The sequence below is a fragment of the Tupaia chinensis genome, unplaced genomic scaffold (genome assembly GCF_000334495.1).
Source record: "Tupaia chinensis unplaced genomic scaffold, TupChi_1.0 Scaffold144899_1, whole genome shotgun sequence".
NCBI lineage: Eukaryota > Metazoa > Chordata > Mammalia > Scandentia > Tupaiidae > Tupaia > Tupaia belangeri.
In genome coordinates this window covers 2,323,022-2,339,418 of record NW_006204759.1, presented here as the reverse complement: position 1 = coordinate 2,339,418, position 16,397 = coordinate 2,323,022, and the positions used below count along the sequence as shown (strand labels likewise).

General features: G+C 42.9%; 1 protein-coding gene across 6 annotated transcripts in view; it reads left to right on the top strand.

Annotated features, from left to right (window-relative positions):
- Positions 1 to 16,397, top strand: part of SMG6 (SMG6 nonsense mediated mRNA decay factor) — a 310,391-nt gene that overhangs the window by 14,948 nt on the left and 279,046 nt on the right. For 5 of the 6 annotated variants that reach the window (XM_006167566.3, XM_027767920.1, XM_027767919.1 and 2 more), the window contains 2 exons: positions 11,348 to 11,458; positions 14,707 to 14,919. In XM_006167566.3, the coding sequence (XP_006167628.1) occupies positions 11,348 to 11,458; positions 14,707 to 14,919 (324 nt within the window). Of the gene's footprint in view, positions 1 to 11,347; positions 11,459 to 13,528; positions 13,636 to 14,706; positions 14,920 to 16,397 lie in introns of those variants that run through there. The other variant, XM_006167564.3, reaches the window with a different exon arrangement.

Sequence of the window (16,397 nt, the reverse complement as noted above, 5' to 3'; positions counted from 1 at the left end):
GTGGCTCACTTTCTCACTTTCCCTCTCTCTTTCTCTCTCTGTGTGTCTCTCTCTGGTCAAATTAAAAAAAAAAAAAAAAAAGAATAAATAAATAAAAATAAAATAATTATTTTAAAAAAATGTAGATAAAAAGTTGCATTTCTACCAGAAATGGATGATAGTTCCTGTTGTTATTGTACTGTACATATCATTTCCAACATTTGGCGCAGCTAGTGTTGTGGATTTTTGCTATTCAGAATAGGTGTATCTTTCTGTGTTTTTTTTTTTTTTTTTTGGGGGGGGGGTTGTCTTCTTTTTTGCTAGAGAGCATGAATGCTCCATCAGTGAGAAATAAGGTAGAGGAGAAAGCATTTCCTATGAGGAATGGTTATGTTGCAATCTCTTCTCCTTCACTCCCCCATTCCTGGATTGGGGTACGCACACACATGCACCTGGTGTATTTCTGAAGCTATAGGGTTCAGGACTCAAACCACGTAGTTGGCCACTTGAGATCTAGCTTCCTTAACCATTAGGCCACAGAGCTCGCCTGTATCTCATTGTTTTAGTTTGTACTTCTCTAATGACTTGGGATATTGAGCATCTTTTCATCTGCTTATTTATTTGTTTTAAAATTTGACCAGAGAGGGACAGAATGAGAGAGAGGAGTAAAGTGAGAAAGCAAGCCACCAGGTCTGGGACTCGAACTTCAGTTGGCCATGTGGGAGTTCAGCACCCCTAACTACTATGCCACCTGCTGGTCCTGGATATTTTTGTTTGTTTGTTTAGAGAGATTTTTGTGGTAGGGCATGTATATTTACTGGAGAGACAGAGACAACAGAAGGTGAGAAATCACCCCTCAGGGTGGTGGCTACACTCCAATCCCTTCTCTTCCATTTTCCTCTTGGGATTTTGGGCGCACATGCACCCAGTGTGAGTTTTTTTTTTGGGGGGGGTTTGCTATAGGGCACATGTGTTCGCCAGAAAGACAGAGAGAAACAGAGGGACAGAGAGCAAGGAATCAACTCCGAGGGTGGATGGCCACGCCGCAATCCCTTCTCCTCTATTCTCCTCTTGGGATCCTGGGCATGCACACACGTGGGCCAGGTGTGAGTTTGAGTCACGAGGTCCGGAACCTGAACTGCAGTCGACTACATGGGAGTCCAGTGATGTAGTCATTACACCATCTGCCGGTCCCAAGTTTTTTATTTTATTTTATTTATTTTTTTTTTTGGAGAGGTTTTCACTATAGGGCGCGTGCGCTTGCCAGACAGACAGAGAGAGACATAGAGACAGAAAGCAAGAAATCACCCCCCAGGGGGGATGGTCACGCCGCAATCCCTTCTCCATTCTCCTCTCGGGATCTTGGGCACGCACGCACACGTGCCCAGTGTGAGTTTTTAAGCCACTGGGTCTGGGATGCGAACTGCGGTCGGCTACATGGGAGTCCAGCGATATAGCCATTACGCTAACTGCTGGTCCCTATTTTATTTTATTTTTAAAGTGCTGGATCTAGGACTCAAACTGTGGATGACTATTTGGAAGACTAGTGACATAACCATTATACCATCTGATGGTTCCAAATTGCTCATTACTAAATTGTTTTTACTTGAGTTTTAAGAATTATTTATATATTTTGAATATAAATCTTTTAGTAGATATGTGTTTTATACATATTTTTTCCCCTGTCTGTGATTTATCTTCTCATTCTTTTTTATTTTGTAGAGGTTTTTGCCTTAGGGCATGTGCATTCTCCAAAGAGAGACAGACAGACAGTCCAAGGAAAAGTGAGAAATCACCCTCCTGAGGGGGATGGCCACGCTGCAGTCCTGCAGGATCTTGGGCACACACACACAAACATGCCTGGTATGAGTTTCAACCCACCTGGTATGGGACTCTAACCACAGTCGTTCATGTAGGAGTCCAGCAATGTAACCAGTATGCCATCTGCTGGACCCTTCTCTTCTCATTCTTTAGCAGTGCCTTTTGAAGAGTAGTTTTTAATTTTAATGAAATCTGATTTATCAATTTATTTTTTATTTAGAAGTTTTTGTTCTAAGTCATGTGTGCTCACTCAGCAGAGAGAAAGAGATGGAGACAGTGAGAGGGAATGTGAGAAATCATCCTCTAGGGGATATGGCTACCTTCCACCCCCTTCTCTTTCATTGTCCTCTTGGGAATCTTGGGCATGCACACATATGTGCCTGGCGTGATTTTCATTTTTTTTTTTTTTTTTTTTTGTGCGGGGGGTGGGAGGATTTTGCTACAGGGCGTGTGTGCTTGCCAGAAAGACAGAGACAGAGAGGCAGAAAGCGAGAAATCACCCCCAGCGGGAATAGCCACGCCGCAGTCCCTTTTCCTCCATTTTCATCTTGGGATCTTGGGCAAGCACACAACGTGTCCAGCGTGAGTTGAAACCACTGGGTCCGGGACTAGAACTGTGGTCGACTACATGGGAGTCCAGTGACATAGCCATTATGCCAGCTGCTGGTCCCAGCACCTGGTGTGATTTTCAAGCCACTGAGTCTGGGACTTAAACCATGGTTGACCATGTGGGAGTCCAGCAACGTAACTGCTACACCATCTGCTGGCCTCTATCAGTTTATTTTTTAGTTGGTATGTTTTTGGTGTTACATCTAAGAAGTCATTGCCAAACTTGGAGTTACTTAAATTTTTCTATGTTATCTTCTTTTTTAAAAGAATTATTTAATTTAATTTTATTCATTCATTCATTTATTTTAATTTGCCTAGAGAGAATCACAGAGAGGGAAAGTGAGAAAGCAAACCACCAGATCCAGGTCTGAAATCTTGGATAGCCATGTGGGAGTGTCCAACACCTTAACCACCTGCTGCTCCCCTCTCCTATGTTATCGTCTAGGAATTAGATAATTTTGCATTTAGTTCTGTGGTCCATTTTGATGTCTGTGAAAGAAGGTTTGTATATAGGTTTATTGTTTTGCGTATGTGTTTACAATGTGGATGTCTAGTTGTTCTAGTATCTTTTGTTGAAGACTGTCCTTTCCTCTTGAATTGCCTTTGCTCTTTTGTTAAAGATCAGTGGACTATATTCCTGTGGGTTTATTCCTGGGCACGCTATTCAGTTCCTTTGATCAGTTTGTTCATTCTTTGGTCAGTACCACACTGTCAGGATTACTGTAGCTTCATAGTATGTCTTGAAGTTGGGAGTGTGTCTTTCAGCTTTGTTCTTCAACACTATCATGGCAATTTTGGATTTTTTTGTGTTTCTGTGTAATCTTCAGAACCAGTTCGTTTCATTGATATACACAAACGTAGTACGTTATCTGGTGATACCTCACTGTGGTTTTGATTTCCATTTTCCTTGTGACTATTGAAATGGTGAGTCTTTTCATGTGCTTATTTGCTTATTTGCATTAGATTTATTTGCATTTGGAGAAATGTCTACTTAATACATTGCTCATTGCTGGACTCCCATGTTGTCGACCGCTGTTCAAATCCCAGACCCAGTGGCTTAAACTCACTTTGGGCCCGTGTGTATGCTATGCCCAAGATCCCGAGAGGAGAATGGAGAAGGGATTGCGGTGTGGCCTTTCCTTCTGGGGGTGATTTCTCACTTTCTGCCTCTCTCTCTCTGTCTTTCTGGTGAGCGCATGTGCCTTATAGCAAAAACCTCTCCAAAAAAAAAAAAAATTACCTTTTTTTAAAAAAATTTTAATTTTTTTTTTTTCTTATTGGGCGCGTGCGCTCGCCAGAAAGACAGAGAGAAACAGAGAGACAGAAAGTGAGAAATCACCCCCCAAAGGAGATGGCCATGCCACATCCCTTCTCCTCCATTCTCCCCTCGGGATCTTGGGCACACACACACACGTGCCTGGCGTGAGTTTAAGCCACCGGGTCTGGGACTCCAACCGCGGTCGACTACATGGGAGTCCAGCAACATAGCCATTACACTAACTGCGGGTCCTCAAAAATTATCGTTTTTTAGAAAAAAATTTATCATAGGGAATATATACTCTCCAGAGAGGAGAGAGAGTGAATGAGAAAGCACTCCTTGTGGGGATAACCACACTACAGTCCTTTATCCATTTTCCTCTCAGGATTTTGGGCATGCATGCACATGCACACAGTGTACTTTTCAAGCTGCAGAGTTCAGGACTCAAACTGCACAGTTCACCATGTGGGATCTAGCTGCCTTAACCACCAGGCCACCAGTGGACCCAAAATTTATTGTCTTTTTTTTTTTAATTTTTAATTTTTTATTTTTAGTTTATTTCTTCCATGAATATAAGTGGGAGACAGAGCACTCCAACAGGGCCTTTTTTTTTTTTTTTTTTTTAATTTGCTAAAGAGTGTATGTGATTGCCAGAGAGAGAGAGAAGGTGAGAGAAAGCACCCTCCAGGAGGGATGACCATGCTGCAGTTCCTTTCTTCATTCTCCTCTTTGGACTTTGGGCATACACACACGTTCTTGTCATATGTTTTTAAACCACTGGGTCTGAACTCAAACCATACTGTTGGCCATGTGGGATTCAGCTGCCTTAACCATCACACCACGTGGTAGTCTCCTCAACCATGTGTGTTTTTTTGTTGTTGTTGTTGTTGTTGTTCATTTTTGCTGTAGGGTATGTATGCTCACTAGAGAGAGATAGAGAGAGAAAAAAAAAAGAAATAACAGAGAGAGAGAGGGAAAGTGAGAAATTACTCCCTGGGGGCTAGTCGTGCTATAATACCTTCTGATCCCTATTCCTTTTGGGATTTTGGGCATGCATGCACCTGTACAGCCTCTAGATCTGGGACTCGAACTATGAAGTTGGCCATGTGGGATCCAGCTGCCCTAATCACTGTGCCGCTGGTTGAATCACTGTGCCGCTGGTTGGCCCTAATCACAGTCTTGAAGCCACGATTCACCCCTGACCTCAGCCAGTTCCAAATCATGGGGACACAAGTGCTTGGCATACCCAAGGAGGTCTCCAGACTCTAATGTGGAACCTTCTCCTGTGAGTCAGCCTTGCGGAATGTTGCGTATTACAACTGCCATCATTTGGCCCCACATTGTACTCATTTTTCAGTGTACGGTTAGTAGTGTTTAATACATTCATACTGCTGTATCGCCAGTCTATAGAACTTTCTCAAAACTGCGACTTATCTCCATTAAATAATAGCTCCCCGTTCTCCTTCCCAGTACCTGGCAACTAGCCTTTCTACTTTCTGTCTCTCTGAATGTGACTACACTAGGTACCTTATTTGGATGGAATCATATAGTATCTGCCTTTTTATACTAGCTTGTTTTACTTAGTATAAATCCCTAAGTTTCGTTCTTGTTGGTAGTATGCCAGGATTTCTTCCTTTTTAGGGCAATGTTTCATTATGTGTATGTACCCCATTTTGTATATTCTTTCATTTGTTCATGGACACTCAGGTTGCTTCTACCTTTTGGCTCTTAAAATACTACAGTGAACATTGGTCACCCTGATTTCAGTTCTTTTGAATATAAACGAAATGGAATTTCTAGATCATTTGGTAATTCTGTGTTTAATTTTTTTAACAATAACCATACTGTTTTCCATAGAATATGTACTATTTTACGTTCCCATACACAATGCATAGGCTTGTAGTTTCTCCACTTCTTTGACATTTGTTTATTTTTTGGAGATGGATGGGAAAGAGAGACAGAGAAAGTGCTTTCTCCCAGTGAGGTGTAGTCATGGCACAATCTTTTCCTCCATTTCTCCACCCCGTTACAATCTTAGACATGCATATACATGGTCCTCGGTGTGTGACTCAGGCCTCTGGGACTGGGATTCGTACTGCAGCTTGAGACCTCCCTCCCCATATATAGTACTTAACCACTACACCACGAGGCTTGCCCCTAACACCCCCTTCTAAGTTTATTTTGTTCATGGTATAGAATATGTATGCATGAGAAAGAGAAAAACCTCCTCACAGGGCTTGGTTCTTTTTCCTTTTGGATCTGACTGCTTTTGTGTGGTGCCTAACTGCTGCTACTTAGGGCCTGCCTTTTCTGATATTATTTCCCCCGAGGATACTTGCATTTGCGAGAGAGTGGGTGGGAGAAAGCACCCTTCAGTGAATCATGGCCACAGGACAATCTTCTGTCCATCGAGTCAACATTTTGGGCATGTACTCTGTATATTTTTCAAGTTGTTGGATCTGGGTCTTTTATTTTTTTTTAAGAATTATTTATTATTTAACTTTTTATTTATTCATTATTTATTTTAACTTGACCAGAGAGGCTGAGAGAGAAAGTGAGAAAGCAAACCACTAGGTCCAGAATCAAACCATAGTTGGCCATGTGGGAGTATCCAGTGCCTTAATCACCATGCTACCTGCTGGTCCCCAGGTCTGGATCTTGAACCACTGGTTGGCTGTGTGAGATCTAGTGTTAAACACAAAGTCATGGGTCCTCCCTGTGATTTTTTGATAGTAGCTTTCCTAAGGGGTGTGAGATGATATATTCCTTTGTGGTTTTGATTTGCATTTCCCTAACAGTTAGTGTTGTTGAACATTTCTTTCATGGCTGATTTACTTTACTTTGGTTGGAAAAATGTCTATTCAAGTCCTTTGTCCATTCTAAAATTGAGTTGTTTACCTTTTTGTTGTCATGATGTTGGAGCATTTTTTTTTTTTATCTTCCAGATTCTAGATCCTCATCAGATACATGATTTGCAACTATGTTTCTCCCATTCTGTGGACTTTTTATTCTTTTAATTGTGCCATGGATGCAGAGAGTTTTAAATTAGGAAAAAATCTTATTTATCTTACTTTCTTCCTTGTTGTTTGTACTTTTGGTGTCATAGCTACGAAACAATGACCATATCTGAAATTAAGATGTTTACCTATATGAGGACTAGCAGATGGTGTAATGGTTATGTTGCCGGACTCCCACATGGTTGATTGCAGTTCGAGTCCTAGACTGAGTGGCTTAAAACTTATACCGGGCATATGTGCATGCGTGCTGAAGATCCTGAGAGGAAAATGGAGAAGGAATTGTGGTGGGCCATCATCCCCTGGGGGATGATTTCTTACTTTCTGTCTCTTTCTCTCTATCTGGCAAGTGCATGTGCCCTATAGCAAAAGTCTCTTGAAAAAAAAAAAAGTTTACTTCTATTTTTCCTGAGAGGTTGTTTTTTTAATATTAACCACCATGCCACCTGCTGGTCTCTGAGATTTTTTTTTAAAGTTTTTTTTCATTGGGGCATGTGCATTCACCAGAGAGAGACAGTGAGAAATCACCCCTCAAAGAGGGATGACCATGCACAATCCCTTTTCCTCTGTTCTCCTATTGATATTTTCGGCACACAAACATGTGCCCAGCATTTTAAGCCACCAGGTCTGAGACTCGAAGCATGGTTAACCATCTTGGAGTCCAGTGCTTCAACCACTGTCAGTACTGGCTCCCTTCTGAGAGTTTTATAATATTATCTTTTATAGTTAGGTCCTTTATCTATTTTAGGTTAATTTTTATATGATGTGAATTGTAAGGATCCACCTTCATTCTTTTACACATGCATATACAGTCTTTCCAGAACCATTTTGTTGAAGAGACCATTAATTGGTCTTGGTACTCTTACTAAAAATCATTTGAGGGGGACCAGCAGGTAGTGTGGTGGTTAAAGTGGTGAATACTCTCACATGGCCGACCATGGTTTGAGTCCCGAACCTGATTGCTTACTTTCTCATTTTCCCTCTCTCTCTGTCTCTATGTGTGTCTCTGGTCAAATTATAATAAAGGAATGAATAAATAAAATAAAAAAATAAAAAATTATTTGATACATGGTTGTAAAATTTTTTTAAACAATTATTTTATTTAATAATATGTATTTATTTATTTTAATTTGACCAGAGAAGGACGGAGAAAGAGAGCGAGAGAAAGATAGGTGAGAAAGCAAGCTGCCAGGTCTGGGACTTGTACCGCGGCTGGCCCTGTGGGAGTCCAGTGCCCTTAACCACCACGCCACCTGCTAATCCCACTGTATGGTTTTATTTTTGTTTTTCTTTTCTTTTCTTTTTAATTTTTAATTTAATATTTTTTTGAGAGGTTTTTGCCGTAGTGTGCGTGTACTTGCCAGAAAGACAGAAAGAGACAGAGAGACAGAAAGTGAGAAATCACCCCCTGGGGGGATGGCCATACCTCAATCCCTTTTCCATTCTCCTCTTGGGATCCTGGGCACGCGTACACATGCGCCTGGCATGAGTTTAAGCCACCGGGTCTGGGACTCGAACCGCAGTCTACTACATGGGAGTCCAGTGACGTAGCCATTACACCAATTGCTGGTCCTATTTTTATGTTTTTCTTAACTCTCAGTTCTCTTCCATTGATTGATATGTCTGTCCTTATGCCAATACCACAACTCTTTGAGTCACTCTGTAAGTTTGAAGTATGAAAAATTGAGTAATGTGTTGAGGCCAGTAGGTGATGTAGTGGTTATGGCACAGGACTCCCACATGACCGCTGCGGTTTGAGTCCTGGACCCGGCAGCTTGAAACTCACCCCAGGCATGTGTGTGTACATGCCCAAAATCCTGAGAAGAGGATGTAGGGGAACGGATTGCAGTGTGTCCATCCCCTTTCTCTTTTTCTGTCTGTCTCTCTCTATCTCTCTGGTGAGCACACATGCCCTATAGCAAAAATCTTTTTTAAAGCAAAAAAAATTCAGGACCAGCAGATGGCGTAATGGTTACGTCACTGGACACCCACATAGTTGACCGTAGTCTGAGTCCTGGACCCAGTGGCTTAAAACTCAAGACGGGCATGTGTGATTGCGTGCCTGCCCAAGATCCCAGGAGGAGAATGGAGGAGAAGGGATTTCTTGCTTTCTGTCTCTCTGTCTCCTCCTTTCTCTCTCTCTCTATAATTCTCTTGCGCATGAACTCTTCAGCAAAAATCTCTTTAAAAAATTCGGTAATGTGAGTCTTCCAAATTTGTTTTTCTCAAGGCTGTTTTGGGTATTTGGGGCCCCTTGCAATTTTATATGGATTTTAGGATATACTTTTATTTCTACAGAAACAGTCATTGGGACTTGGATAAGTATATTGCACTGAGTCTGTAGTTTTTTTTTAAGGATGTATTGCCATCTTTACAGTATTAAGTCTTTTAATCCACAAACATAGAATGCCTTTTTTTTTTTTTTTTTTTTTTTTAGTTTTTTTCCCGCGTTGGATGCCGGGGAGAGAGAGAGAGAAGGAAAGTGAGAAATCACTCCTCTTCCTCCCCCTTGAGGGGGGGAAGGTCATACCATAGTCCCCTCTCCATTCTCCTTTTGTGATTTTGGGCATGCATACACACATACTCAGCATGTTTTTCAGGCCACCAGATCCGAGACTGGAACTGCACAGTCAGCCATGTGGGATCCAGCCACGGCAACCACTGCACCACTAGCTGGTTCGAGAAACTAGAATTACGGATGTATTTTAAGACAGTTTTAGGAAACCGAAAATGTATATGAAGTTGGAGAAACAGAATGACTTTTGGATATTTGCTCTCTCTTTGTTTCAGTGGTTTTCTTTTTTCTTCTTTTTTTTTTTGGAGAGGTTTTCGCTATAGGGTGCGTGCACTCGCCAGACAGACAGAGACAGAGAGACAGAAAGCGAGAAATCACCCCCCAGGGGGGATGGTCACACCACAATCCCTTCTCCTCCATTCTCCTCTCGGGATCTTGGGCATGCACACACACGTGCCCGGCATGAGTTTTAAGCCACCGGGTCCGGGATGCAAACCGCGGTCGACTATGTGGGAGTCCAGCGACATAGCCATTACACTGACTGCTAGTTCCCATCTTTTTTCTTCTTTTTGACCTGCTTCTCTTTGTCTTCCCTATTAACTGGTTATAAAAAGGACTTGAAATATTTTTTGGTGGGGCCGGCAGGTGGTGTGGTGGTTAAGGTGGCTGGACTCCCACATGACTGACCGCTATTCAAGTCCCGGGCCTGACAACTTTCTTTGTCACTTTCCTTCTCTCTCTCTCTCTCTGGTCAACTTAAAAAATAAATAAAATAAAATAATGACAATGAATAAAATTAAATAATTATTTAAAAATCTTTTTATGCTGAATTAGTTGAATAATATCTGTAAAATGTTCAACTCACTTTCAAATGATTTATTACTTTAAAAAATGGTCAGTAACATGAGATCAGCAGTGAGTGTAATGGCTATGTCGCTGGACTCCCATGTAGTTGACTGCAGTTCGAGTCCCGGACCCAGTGGCTTAAACTCATGCCAGGCACATGTTCATATATGCCCAAGATCCCAAGAGGAGAATGGAGAAGGGATTGCCGCATGGCCATCCGCCCCGGGGGGGTGATTTTTTGCTTTCTGTCTCTCTGTTTCTCTCTGTCTTTCTGGTAAGTGCATGCTCCCTATCTAGAGCAAACCCCCCCCCCCCAAAAAAAAAAAAAAAAAGGAAAAGAATTATTTATGTTTTTAAAGTCTTTCTTGTTCATTCATTTAATTTGGCCAGAGAGAGAGGGGGAAAGTAAGAAAGCAAGTTATCAGGTCCAGGCCTCGAACCATGATCAGCCACATGGGAATGCCCAGTGCCTTAACCACCACACCACCTACTGGCCCCTATATATCTATATTTTTTTTTTTTTGAAAGGTTTTTATTATAGGACTTGGGCTTGCTGGAGAGACAGAGACATAGAAAGTGAGAAATCACCCCCCAGGGAGGATGGCCACGCCACGATCCCTTCTCCATTCTCCTCTCAGGATTTTGGGCACATACACATACATTCTCAGCCTGAGTTTAAAGCTGTTAGGTCCAGGACTCGAACTGTAGTTGGCTACGTGGGAGTCCAGGGCCTTAACTAGTATGCTCTTTAACTTGCATTCCCCTGTTGTTTATTTTATTTATTTATTTAAGACAGATTTTTGTTATAAGGCATGTGTGCTCACTAGAGAGACAGAAAGACAAAAAGCAAGAAAACACCCCTCCCCCCAGTGCGGATAGCCACACCACTGGAGTCCCTTTTTCTCCATTTTCTTGGGATCTTGGGCACGTATACACATGTACCCAGTGTGAGTTTTAAGCTACTGAGTCCAGGACTCAAACTGTGGTCAACTATGTGGGAGTCCAGTGACATAACCATTATGCCATCTGCTGGCCCCTGCTGCTTATTTTTTAAAAGGCTCTTCCTTTCTCCCACATACGAGTACTTGGTTTTTGGAACATGTCTGTGTGTAAGATGTAGTACTGTACAAGGAGAGGTCTCTGATGTCATTGCCTTCGCTCCTTTCATGGATAGCACTCGTACTGGAATTCCTTATAACTTGGGGGTCAGAATGGGAGAGATAACAGGTTTTCCTGCATCAACTACCTCATGCTAGACACACGAAGAGAATCAAATGACTGAATGTCTCTGGCTTCTTTCCGCAGAGGAGGAAGCTTGATGCTGTATATTACTATATGCGCAGTTTAGCTGCCAGCAACCCTATCCTGACTGCCAAGGAGAGTCTCATGAGCTTGTTTGAAGAGACCAAACGAAAGGTGAGTGGGAATGTAGGTAGAATCATTTATTTTCTTTAGTGCCTCTGTATCCTCGGGAGAATGGCTAATAACATCCTCAAGTGGTCCCATTGGGCTGCGTTGATGGATAATCAGTCAGTCCCTATGCAAAACTAAATTGTGATCTTCAGGAATACTTTCAAGGGTCCTTGGGGTACATATTTCATAGCATCCAGCTTATAGAATTAATAACTTTATGAGACAAAGCAGATGATACTCTGCTACTTTGGGACCATAGCAAAGTCTTAACTTTTTTGTTTCGGGGGAGGTTTTTGCTATAGGGCGTGTGTGCTCACAAGAAAGAGACGGAGAGACAGTAAGAAATCACCCCCTGGGGATGGCCACATGGCAATCCCTTCTCCTCCATTCTCCTCTCGGGATCTTGGGCACGCACCCACATGCGTCCTGCATGAGTTTAAGCCACCAGGTCCAGGACTTGAACCACGGTCAACTACATGGGAGTCCAGTGACATAGCCATTACACCAACTACTGTTCCCTTAACTTTTGTTTTTTTTAAGAATTATTTATTTAATTCCACTTGTTATTAGTTTTTGTTTGTTTGCTTATTTTTTGAGAGGTTTTTGCTACAGGGCACATGCGCTTGCCAGAGAAACAGAGAGACAGAAAGCGAGAAATCACCCCCCAAAGGGGGATGGCCATGCTGCAGTCCCTTCTCCTCCATTCTCCTCTTGGGATCTTGGGCACACACGCACACGCGCCTGGCGTCAGTTTAAGCCACCGGGTCCAGGACTTGAACCTCTGTCAGCTACCTGGGAGTTCAGCGACATAGCCACCACGCTAACTGCTGGTCCCTCTTGTTTTGTTTTTAATTTGACCATAGAGAGAGGCGGAAAGCAAGAAAGCATGCCAGCAGGTCCAGGACCCAACTCATAGTCAGCCATGTGGGAATTCAGCACCTTTAACCGCCACGTCACCTGTTGGCCCCAGAGTCTTAATTTTTTATAGCCCTTAGGCAACACAAGTGAAGTGAGGCTCTTTTTTGTAGCTGAATCCTAGGAGTGTCAGAGCTTGTGTGTTTGTATGTTCACCCCCCCCCAAAAAAAAAAAAAAAAAGGAAAAGAATTATTTATGTTTTTAAAGTCTTTCTTGTTCATTCATTTAATTTGGCCAGAGAGAGAGGGGGAAAGTAAGAAAGCAAGTTATCAGGTCCAGGCCTCGAACCATGATCAGCCACATGGGAATGCCCAGTGCCTTAACCACCACACCACCTACTGGCCCCTATATATATATATTTTTTTTTTTTTGAAAGGTTTTTATTATAGGACTTGGGCTTGCTGGAGAGACAGAGACATAGAAAGTGAGAAATCACCCCCCAGGGAGGATGGCCACGCCACGATCCCTTCTCCATTCTCCTCTCAGGATTTTGGGCACATACACATACATTCTCAGCCTGAGTTTAAAGCTGTTAGGTCCAGGACTCGAACTGTAGTTGGCTACGTGGGAGTCCAGGGCCTTAACTAGTATGCTCTTTAACTTGCATTCCCCTGTTGTTTATTTTATTTATTTATTTAAGACAGATTTTTGTTATAAGGCATGTGTGCTCACTAGAGAGACAGAAAGACAAAAAGCAAGAAAACACCCCTCCCCCCAGTGCGGATAGCCACACCACTGGAGTCCCTTTTTCTCCATTTTCTTGGGATCTTGGGCACGTATACACATGTACCCAGTGTGAGTTTTAAGCTACTGAGTCCAGGACTCAAACTGTGGTCAACTATGTGGGAGTCCAGTGACATAACCATTATGCCATCTGCTGGCCCCTGCTGCTTATTTTTTAAAAGGCTCTTCCTTTCTCCCACATACGAGTACTTGGTTTTTGGAACATGTCTGTGTGTAAGATGTAGTACTGTACAAGGAGAGGTCTCTGATGTCATTGCCTTCGCTCCTTTCATGGATAGCACTCGTACTGGAATTCCTTATAACTTGGGGGTCAGAATGGGAGAGATAACAGGTTTTCCTGCATCAACTACCTCATGCTAGACACACGAAGAGAATCAAATGACTGAATGTCTCTGGCTTCTTTCCGCAGAGGAGGAAGCTTGATGCTGTATATTACTATATGCGCAGTTTAGCTGCCAGCAACCCTATCCTGACTGCCAAGGAGAGTCTCATGAGCTTGTTTGAAGAGACCAAACGAAAGGTGAGTGGGAATGTAGGTAGAATCATTTATTTTCTTTAGTGCCTCTGTATCCTCGGGAGAATGGCTAATAACATCCTCAAGTGGTCCCATTGGGCTGCGTTGATGGATAATCAGTCAGTCCCTATGCAAAACTAAATTGTGATCTTCAGGAATACTTTCAAGGGTCCTTGGGGTACATATTTCATAGCATCCAGCTTATAGAATTAATAACTTTATGAGACAAAGCAGATGATACTCTGCTACTTTGGGACCATAGCAAAGTCTTAACTTTTTTGTTTCGGGGGAGGTTTTTGCTATAGGGCGTGTGTGCTCACAAGAAAGAGACGGAGAGACAGTAAGAAATCACCCCCTGGGGATGGCCACATGGCAATCCCTTCTCCTCCATTCTCCTCTCGGGATCTTGGGCACGCACCCACATGCGTCCTGCATGAGTTTAAGCCACCAGGTCCAGGACTTGAACCACGGTCAACTACATGGGAGTCCAGTGACATAGCCATTACACCAACTACTGTTCCCTTAACTTTTGTTTTTTTTAAGAATTATTTATTTAATTCCACTTGTTATTAGTTTTTGTTTGTTTGCTTATTTTTTGAGAGGTTTTTGCTACAGGGCACATGCGCTTGCCAGAGAAACAGAGAGACAGAAAGCGAGAAATCACCCCCCAAAGGGGGATGGCCATGCTGCAGTCCCTTCTCCTCCATTCTCCTCTTGGGATCTTGGGCACACACGCACACGCGCCTGGCGTAAGTTTAGGACACCGGGTCCAGGACTTGAACCTCTGTCAGCTACCTGGGAGTTCAGCGACATAGCCACCACGCTAACTGCTGGTCCCTCTTGTTTTGTTTTTAATTTGACCATAGAGAGAGGCGGAAAGCAAGAAAGCATGCCAGCAGGTCCAGGACCCAACTCATAGTCAGCCATGTGGGAATTCAGCACCTTTAACCGCCACGTCACCTGTTGGCCCCAGAGTCTTAATTTTTTATAGCCCTTAGGCAACACAAGTGAAGTGAGGCTCTTTTTTGTAGCTGAATCCTAGGAGTGTCAGAGCTTGTGTGTTTGTATGTTGCACAGGCAGAACAGATGGAAAAGAAGCAACTCGAGGAATTTGAACTCAACGCTGACCAGTGGCGGAAAGGAAAGAAGTCTACTTTCCGGCATGTCGGAGATGACACTACCCGCTTGGAGATTTGGATTCATCCATCTCATCCTCGGTCGTTCCAAGGCACTGAGTCTGGGAAGGATTCTGATCAGGAGAATGGGCTGGGCAGCCTGAGCCCCAGTGATGTAAGTTCCTGAGTGATGCAGTGAGCCAAACTAGCTAACTGGGTACCCTGGATCAGGCAGCTGTGAGGCACTCCACAGATGCTTCCCTCTGGTCGCAAGGAAGACAAACTGCTGGAGCCTCCCAGATGTCCCCTTCTCACCTACACTTCATCTTTATTATGCACTTACGTATTTCACCACTATGTGGCACTGTGGAATGAAGTATAATATTTAAAAATACCATTAGAAATTTTTGCTGCTTTCGGTTTAGTGTCACTGATATGATGCTTAAGATTCCATATGGAGTTTTGTGGTTATTTTTTCCCTCTTGGTTGACTTTATATTTAGAGAACAAACTACAGTAGGATGGGTAGGTTGGTTAGTTGATGATCAACCTTTTCTTAGGACTCTTTGGCTGTAACTTTCTCCTTGAAGTCAAGGAAAGTGACTGTAGAAAACCACAAGCTTGTATGGAAGATGTTTTTTCCCTTCATTTACTTAATGAGTAATTATTGAGTCCTTACGGTGTGCCAGGTGCGAAAGAGTGAACAGATCTCCCCTTTCTCTCAAGGAGAGCATTCTAGTAGAGGATGCAGAAGAGTAAACAGGTGGTTAGAATGCAGTGTAATAAATTTTGTTTTGGGGTACACACAGTATTATGGGAGCACATAGTCTTGGGACCAAAGCAGCCATTGGTCAGTTGAAGTATATAAAGAATGTGCAGGAGTTAGATTGAGGAAAAGGGAAAGGACGGTGGTAAAATATCTTAGGGAAAAGAAAGCATATGCAAAGGGAGCGAGTACTGTAGTTGGAAACGTCAAGTGTCGGCTCACCTTTTTTTTTTTTGCTCATTGTTTTTTGAAAGTAAAATTCATAGCAGAATGGGTGATGGGCTAAGGTGGGGGCAGATATTAAATGTCAGACAGTAAATAATTTGATCTTTATCCTGAGGATAGTAGGGAGCAATTAAATGCTTTAAATGGGTGAATAACCTGTCAAATCTGCCTCTTAGAAATATAACTGGGGGGGGGGGACCAGCAGGTGGCGTGATGACTGAGGCTCTGGACACTCCCACGTGGCTGACCACGGTTCAAGTCCTAGACCTGGTGGCTTGCTTTCTCGCTTTCTGTGTGTGTGTGTCTCTCTCTCTCTGATCAAATTTTTAAAAAATGAATGAATAGATAAATAATTATTTAAACTAGAAAAAATAAATATAACTGGGGGAACCAGCAGTTGGCGTAATGGCTATGTCGCTGGACTCCCATGTAGTCAACCGCAGTTCAAGTCCTGGACCCAGTGGCTTAAACTCACGCCTGATGTGTGTGTGTGTGTGTGTGTGTGTGTGTGCGTGCGTGCGTGCGTACCCAAGATCCTGAGAGGAGAATGGAGATGGAGAAGAAGGCATTGTGGGGTGGCCATCCCCCCTGGGGGGGTGATTTCTTGCTTTCTGTCTCTCTGTCTCTGTCTTTCTGGTGAGTGCACATGCCCTATAGAAAAAA